Genomic DNA, 8,407 nt, shown 5'->3' on the forward strand with positions numbered 1-8,407 from the left:
TGCACCCTTTCCCTACACATTCTGGTTTCCTCCTGAAGGGAACACAGGCACATAAGCAAGGAGGAAACGGAAACCTCACTGCATTCTAGCACATCCCTTACTGGGAATGATCTGGCAGTTTTTCCAAGACACATGCCATTGTATGCTCATACCCTGCAGCCTCGACACAGCTGCCAGCAATCAAGAGCCCCACTCCAGAGCACCCTTGCTCCCACAGTGTATCTTCCATTGGCCCTGCTCTGTACCAGGATCTGCCCACAGGCTGCCACTGATGGATTACACCCAGTCTAGCAAACACTAAATCAAACGACACAGCTCAAACAGATAACTCCTGTCACGGAAAACTCATGTGCTACTTCTTACAATCTTCTTAATCCCTGTTCCTTCTCCTTTCAGTTATTAGAGATGCTAATGTGGTGCAGCTGGATGTAGACTCTGAAGTCAACCATGTGGTAGGGCCACTAAATCCAAAGGCAATTGACCACAGGGAGCCAGTGTTTATCGGAGGTGTACCAGGTAAGTTTTTGGCAGCTTTGTGGTACATTGTTCTCAAATTTTAACATGGTTTCCAGAGGAAGCATAGAGACTGAGTTTTCGTTGCAAAAAAGAACAAAATGTACCTCGTGTGAGTAACGTGATAAAACTCAAAGGCTCAAGAGCTGATCAGAAATGTTCTGACTCAAGTTATCAAAGAAAAAAAATGCTGCTTCGCTGACATTAAAACACTTACAGTGGCTGGAGGGTCAGGTATGGACTCAACAGATAAGTCAGCCCACTAGGTAAAAAAAAAAAAAAAAGCTTGTTTTTCCATTTTATTTTCCAGTATGGGCTTTCTGGGTTTTAAGAAGTAAGTTTATTTACTTATTTATTTATTTATTCATGGGATTGGAAACTCACTGTAACTGAAGTCTCAAGGTTCTGTTGCTGGTAGGCTTCTTTCCTCTTCTTCAAGAAATGGCATCTTTGAACCTAAGACAAAACGTGAAGATTCTTTTTCTGTCTAGTGATTTCTATTGCACAGATGTCTGCTAATGTGAATTTGTGACTCACAGACCATCTGTGTAGCGTGGGCCTAGATTACTACGTTTATTTCCCTTATTCAGCAGACAAGAGTTACTCTGTTGGGGTTCATATACAAACTGTAATCAACACTACGTGATTCAATTTTTAAGTCATCTCCTGTACATTTCTCACTGAAAACATGCAGCATTATTTCTCTGTGCCTTGCATGTCAATCATGAACAGCTCTAACTACAACATCTATTATACTGCTTATCTTGGATTAGTGGCTTGAGTGCATGATGTTCTCATGCATCCCCCACTACCAGGAGGAAAAATGAGCCCAAAGGGAATAATAAAATCTATGTGCAGATGCCTGTTCACTCTTTAAATCCAAACTGGAATTTTATTAGGGCAGAACTCTTCCCAGAGAGGTAATATGAAGTGGTAATTGCAAATGCTGTTCTGCTTCATAATAAAGCCTTCTATTTCTGCATTAATTATAGAATGCTAAAGCAATGCCATACATTGGCTTTATAATGCTTTTATCACCCTGGCACATAGAAAAATTTTAAAAAGAACTTCATGACAACAAACAAGATACAATACTAACTAATACCATGTAAATATAGTAAACTAAATGCAAACTAACAAATCAGACATAGATGACAATACATGTAATGTTAACAGAAATTAGAAACACACACCTTGGGATTCATCTGCTCTATTACTTAAAAGAAAATGCAGTTGTCAAAAAATGCAAGACTGGGCCTCTATTGACTATGTAGTATCAAGAGTTTTAGATAAATGTAGGTAACTCCCCAGCTTACTCTAATGGCCTCTAGGACACTGGCAGTAGGCCAGATATTTTAGAAGACCCACAGAAGATTCAGCAGAGCTGCAGTTAGTAGCAAATTGAAAAGATTCTGCCACTACACTTATTAATTAGGTCATCATGAGCTCTAATTTATTTTTTTTTAATCTGCTTCTTCCAGAATCTCTGTTAACATCCAGCCTGACTACACGCAACTCCTTCACTGGCTGCATTCGTAACTTCATGATTGATGAAAAACCAGTGAGTTTTAGTAAAGCAGCTTTGGTTAGCGGTGCTGTAAGCATCAATACCTGTCCAGCAGCCTGATAGTGCACTGCATCAACACTGTAAAGTTCCTTAGACCACAGAAAGAAAAACAGAACAAAATAAACGATGTTCATTGAGAGAATAATGAAAATATCAAGGATCCATCTACAGAAAGCAGTATGTTTAAGGGTCACTTCTAATGTTTATATGCACACAAAAATCACTGAAGAATAAAGGGCTGTTGCTTTCTGCACTTCTCTTACTATACCACAAGAGTGAGCTTTACCATTTCTTATAGTGTATGTGTGGCCAGTCTGTTACATGAAAATGTGGGATTATAAAAGAAATGAAAATGATATTAAATACGTTACTTTCAAGATAGATCCTCACCTTAGGTCACCCTTTGTTTCACAGGAAAAGATCTGCTAATGCACATTAAAGAATAAAACTAGATAGTAGACTTACATCAAAAATAACTGTGTTCAAAGATTTTTTTCTTTAATTTTCCATTCAACTCATTTATACATTCCCCAATCAAAATGGGGGACAGAGAGCATAATAATTAGGTAAGCTTACGGACAATTAAAACCTAAAATTTTTATTCCACTTCTAGACTTCATGGACATGTTCTAGCACAAAGTGAAGAGAGGATGTGTATCTTTTAAGACAGACACTTTATATAACTGATCATTTACCTAAGCTAGGTAATTTTAGACCAATACTTGCCTTACGTAAGAAGGGAGAGGTGAGACAAAATTCAAAATTTCAAGTTTTTTTCTTTTTAAATGCACTTCCATACAAACAGCACTAAATACACAATCCCATTGTGATCTCCTTTGCGCTAATATAACAGAAGTAAACACAAAGCACAGAAAGCAGAATCATAGTCACAGTTTCAGGCAAATCCCTTATCACACAAAATCATCACCTCCTTGTGAGAATGCTGCAGGACTTCAGTTTACTGCATTATTCCTCAAACTAGGAATATACTCCTGTGGAATATATGCTGGAAGATATGCTGCTGCAGAGGAACTGGGTGTGAAACATGAAGATGCAAACAAAAGGCAAAGGGCTGCAAATCTGAACTATGTTAAAACCATAGAAGGCAGATGGAAGTTAATACTAGGCTTTAGCTCACAGCAGGCTTGAGCATAAGACACGAGTCACTTGCAAGAGTCTCTTTAGTGATAACCTACCAGGCATCAAAGCCATTTAGGTTTCTTCTTTAAATAATAAACTACTGTTAACAGAAAATTCCATGATTGCTGGGCAAATTATTGTTGGAACCAACTCAAAACACGACCAGCTGCAAAGCAGTAAAGTATGAAAAGCAAAACACCCTACAGATTAAAAATTAATAGGAGCTCATCTGGAAAACACACAAGTGACAACTGGATTCCAAAGTTCTTCAATCTATTGTCAGCTGGAGGAATCACCAGAATAAAATACAGGTGTAAGCACTAATCAGTAGCTTCCCTACTACCCTCCCAGTAGGAAAAAAGTTCTGACAGATTGAAGTGGTCTTGGCTTACTCTGGATAAAGAACTACAAGTTCTGGACACACTGGCACAGGAACTCCGGCAGCTGGGACCCCATCAGTGCCTCTCTACTTGTCTCTAGAGCCCAGTGTTGGGTGGTAAGTGGACAAGAGAAGACTGAGTGCCTCCTGCAGCCACTGCCTCTCCTTCCATGAGTCTTGTCAGCTCTACTCATGCTTTCAGCCCCACGCCTGTTGTAACTGCCTTCTCCTAGGAACACCTCCCATTCTATTCCCTGCAACTCTCAGGCAATATGCTTCCAGGACTGATTCCCTTCCCAGCCACGTAGGGAGGCCCCCTACTCCTGGGAATGCTACATATCCCCCTCTTTTTGTCACTCCATAGCCCACTGGTTATACTTCAGAAACAAGCAGTAAGACTACCTGCACTCTCTCTGAATCAAGCACATCTTGGGTCCCCAAATCCAGTTGCCTGCAAATGCCATCTTTGTCTCAGATACCAAAATGACTATGGCTGCTCAACTTTTTCCCACTCCCAGCTACTGCCCAGACTCTGAACAGAAAACATTTAGGGCTTTTGGTTTGTGATTTTTATATTATTGGGGTTAAGGGGGAAAGTCCTCAGATCAGTAAGCTCAGTTCCTAGTGGGTACCAGAGGCCATGCATGGTGTCAGGGCTGTGCGGCTGGAAGCGGGGGTAAAAAAGTCAGTCTCTGTTCTTCCAGCAGCAGCAAGTTGTTAGATTGGCTCAATCAATCTCATGACACCACAGCCTGAGCTAAGCTTCCTCAGGCCCTAGTCTCTAAGACCCTATTGCTGGAAAGAAAAGAACAGCAGATTTCCTGCTTAGATAGGTTCCTTACAAGGATTACTGAAATTCCTTTCGAGGTTGTCTGCAGCTGCTAAGCAGAGATAGCCAGGAATAGCATATGTTTGTGCTCCCTAAGAGCATCACAGTTTAGTGAATGCTGGTATTAAGTGGAGCATTGTATGTTAACTGGTACACACATACTCAGAACATTTTTCCATCTTACACCTACTTAAAACTAAAGCGTATTTTCTCATACCCATATCCAAGCTCTATGAATAAACAGTATTTTTCTTAGCCATATTTGCTGCAATAAGATTTGGTCTTGTTCGGTGGATTTACATTTAAGAATGACTTTTCTGATTTATCAGTCCTTTGCATACTTCATATATGGAAAACTAAAATACATTAAAGTAGTATGTGAATAAAAAACCACATTAAAATTCATAAATTGCTACCATTCAATTTAATTCTCTTTACTACATCACCAGCTAATCAAACACAGCAGTATTTGTGGAGGATATCTTCCTCGGTTTTCCTTTCTAGCCCTTAGAGATGCAGGTTTTCCCTCTGCAGAGCAGGGTTTCCAAAGAAAAATACTACAGAACAGAGGATACTTGCATAATGCAAATTTCCCTGCCCCCAACATCCACACAGACCTTGACATTACCATTCCATACGCACCAAATAAAGTCTGCATGTGATGCATTACATTACACACACCTCCACATTCATTTCAAAGCTCCTGTCGTTTAAGGGAAGGCAACTGCCTAAGAAGAAATCTTCCCAGCACTCAATTTGTCTTCTGTATCTATCTTTAAAATTATAGCTCCAAAGCACAAAACCCTTCATCTACAAAGATTTAGGGAAAACCTGCAAGTTCTGAGGTACATTGTCAGATTGTCCATTTGCATTTTCAATATGAATGTAACTACCTCAATTCTGCAGGAAGCCTACCAAAAAAAAAAAAAAAAGAAGAAAACAAAGCAAGCACTGACCCTACTGACCCTAAGGAGATAAAACTTTTCTCTGCCACTTTGAAGGTTTTAATAACTGTTGTTATAGCCAATATCTAAATCAGGACTACAACTACACTGTTATTGTACCATGGAATATTCTGAAATTTTACATTTTCATGGTTATATAAGAAAGAATCTAATTTCAAGTTGAACTTGCTTCAAAATAGAGTATTTAATTAGAATCTCCGGCCTCTCTATCTCTTATTTCTGAAGATCTTTAGAGATCTTCCATAGTTAAAGGTTCTTATCAACCTTTCCTTCTCCTCGAGGATCAAGAGTATGGACAACAGCCTGAAAAGGAAAAGGCAAGATGAAGGGTTACGGGTCTGACAGTAATTCCCCAAAAGACAAGTATTCTAAGTAAAAAAACAACCAACCGAACAAAAAACCAAAATGCAACAAACCTTCATAAGTGAACTAAGCCCTGATATAAATCAAGGAATAACATTAGTTCAAATTCCAGTGTATTCTCCCTACAGCAGCATGTGGCCTAAATAATTAAATGACTGTCATTAAAAAGATGCTGAAAGCATAGCACATATATTTAACTTGTGATGTACATTTGGCTTTTGTTGTGGTTGGGATTTAGGGGTTATATTCACAGATTCACAGTGGTCCATGTCAACTCATTTTCTCTCAATAACATGGTAACTTATTCCTACAATTCAATTATTCAGTTTATGTTCCAAAGCTGTGGAACACAATCGCTGTATAGCTTCAACAACAAGAAGTTACTGAGAAAATAAAGGTAAGAAACACACATTAGCATAAGACTGTTGATTAAATTATTAACATAGACAAAAAGTCTCTAGAGGGACCTGGCTAGATTAATGCATTTATACTACGGTAGATGAAGTAAAGTAAAGCTTCATCTACAATGAAACGGAAAGTCAGTGTGTGGTTATTTATTTCACACAGTTGAGCTGCCTGTTTCATTAAACCTCTGAGCACATGCATCAAGCCAAACTGGTTATTATGCATCCACTTCCTGCCCTTGGATCCTCTTTGGAAGCTGAAAAATACTCCCACATGAATATGAATCTAAATTGCATCTCTGATTCACAGTGTCTCCAAGCTCAGTGAGAATAATCACTTTACATTTGCCATCACAGACCTCTTAACAGTGTATTTGAAGCCAAAGCACAGAGTTTCTTCTGGAATCTCATGTTCAGTGGAGCAAATCCCATTAAGCTGAATCTTGATAGGACATAGAACACAAAACCTACAGCTAACTGAAAGAGACCTCCATAGACTTCAAGCTTTAGAATGCTTATAAGCTATGTTGTACTGCTTTTAGCCTAAGTAAGGTGAAAAAGACACGTGAAGGGAAGACTTTGAGGACATGATGGTAGGCAAGAAGTACAGAACCAGTTTGCATCTGGTAGCTACAACAGACCACAGCCTACAGGTTCGGACAGGTAACCACAGAGAACATAATTAAGCTATAGGTTACATCTAGTCTGTCCAGAGAGAGATGAGAACTTACTACTTGCTTTCCTGATCAATATTCATGTAGTTTTAAATTGGTGATTAGTTCATAAAACAAGTGTTTGAGCAGTATTACTCTAATCATGCTAAACTTTCCACCTGCCTGTAACACTGAAGCCACTGGTCTCTGCAACTTCAAATGTGAAGCCTGAGTAAGCTTGGGCCACTCATTACTTTTTCTTAAGAGGCATACAAATTTCCAGTAGATGGATTCTCCTCTTGGAATTAAGTTTTAAAAAACTAGTCTTGAAACATATTTCTTACATATAATGCATTATTTTATTGTATTGTACAATATTGTATTTGCCGCAAAACATAATCTTTCCGGGAAAGTTTTTTAAAGTAGTCATTTGGTATAACTTTATTTTCCTGGGGACTTATAATTGCTCTCTACAGGATCCCAAGTCACGTCCAGGAGTCCACACCATGGTTTCTCCTGAGAAAAAAGTATTCATATAAACTGAACATCAGAATTCTATTCAAATTTGATTTAGCAAATTTTGATTGCACACCAGCACTAGAAATATTTTTGGAAAAAGCATATTTTGTTGGGTAGTTTTAGCCATAGAACCTAATGAACTGGGTTGCATGGAAGTACTTTTATCCTCCCACAGGAAGCAGAAATGCCATCAGTGTCACAAGAAAGTTTTCTGCAGACAACAGCTTTGCATATCACACATGCTTTACTGGTTTAGTGATGGACTTGGCAGTGCTGGGTTAACAGTTGTCCTCAATGATCTTAAAGGTCTTTTCCAACCTAAACGGTTCTGTGATCCCATGATTTTGCAGAGTAGCTATCCCTCGGACCAGTCTTACCACGCTGAGACGACAGCATCGCCACCATTTCTTGTCTCTCATTTTCAGTCCCAAAGTTGCTATGTTCAACACATAGGCAAAAGCACCTCCTGTAATTGCACTGTTAATTGGACAATTACATGAAACCAAGCTTAAAGAAAAACATAATTTTCAAGCCTGATGGGAGGGCTCATCATTACAGCATTTCAACATGGCCACCTTTTCATTTAATTTTTAATTTATATTTTCCTATCATTCAGGACATTTCCCACCATCACTCTGAATAATGTATTCGGGGAAAATAAAACATATCTTACCACACATTTTTAGCCATAAATGGTAACGGACAGTACTACACCAAAACGTTTCTATTCTCCCATAGAAAGACTTAATTTCAGGTCTTCGCCATGCCTCCCGTAGTTGGGCTTTAGCAGAGGCCCTGCAGCCCCCGGCAGGTGCACGCACCCTCAGGCGACACTGGATTTCTGAGCACCTCACCACGGTCACCGTTCCCGCGCTGCCGAACGGGCACGGGCACTTTACTACTCCCTCGGCTCCTCTCAGTGCACACTTACTCTCCCACCAAGCCCCGAATCTTACAGGCGCAATCGCAGCCATCAGGACCGACACCCAAACGCTGCTCTCTGGGACTGGCGGTCGCCTCAGGCGAGCCCCACACATACACCCCCGCCTTCTAATGGAACGTTCCACTCGCGACG

The 8,407-nt window shown here is 39.7% G+C and overlaps 1 protein-coding gene and 1 long non-coding RNA gene across 3 annotated transcripts in view; one reads left to right on the forward strand and one right to left on the reverse strand.

The window, feature by feature from the left end:
• Window positions 1–4,829, forward strand: part of LAMA4 (laminin subunit alpha 4) — a 107,232-nt gene extending 102,403 nt beyond the window's left edge. The window contains exons 38-39 of the mRNA XM_040598932.1: window positions 397–516; window positions 1,995–4,829. Of these exons, the coding sequence (XP_040454866.1) occupies window positions 397–516; window positions 1,995–2,140 (266 nt within the window). The 3' untranslated portion in view covers window positions 2,141–4,829. The remainder of the gene's footprint in view (window positions 1–396; window positions 517–1,994) is intronic.
• Window positions 1–8,367, reverse strand: part of LOC121090409 — a 34,468-nt gene extending 26,101 nt beyond the window's left edge. The window contains exons 1-3 of one of the 2 annotated variants that reach the window (XR_005828539.1): window positions 8,289–8,361; window positions 5,658–5,696; window positions 898–969 (exon numbers count right to left, since the gene is read on the reverse strand). This is a non-coding gene — a long non-coding RNA (uncharacterized LOC121090409). Of the gene's footprint in view, window positions 1–897; window positions 970–5,657; window positions 5,697–8,288 lie in introns of both variants that reach the window. The other variant, XR_005828540.1, reaches the window with a different exon arrangement.
• Window positions 8,368–8,407: the final 40 nt, after the last annotated feature.

Source organism: Falco naumanni, chromosome 6, assembly GCF_017639655.2.
Source record: "Falco naumanni isolate bFalNau1 chromosome 6, bFalNau1.pat, whole genome shotgun sequence".
In the NCBI taxonomy this organism is placed as follows: Eukaryota; Metazoa; Chordata; class Aves; order Falconiformes; family Falconidae; genus Falco; species Falco naumanni.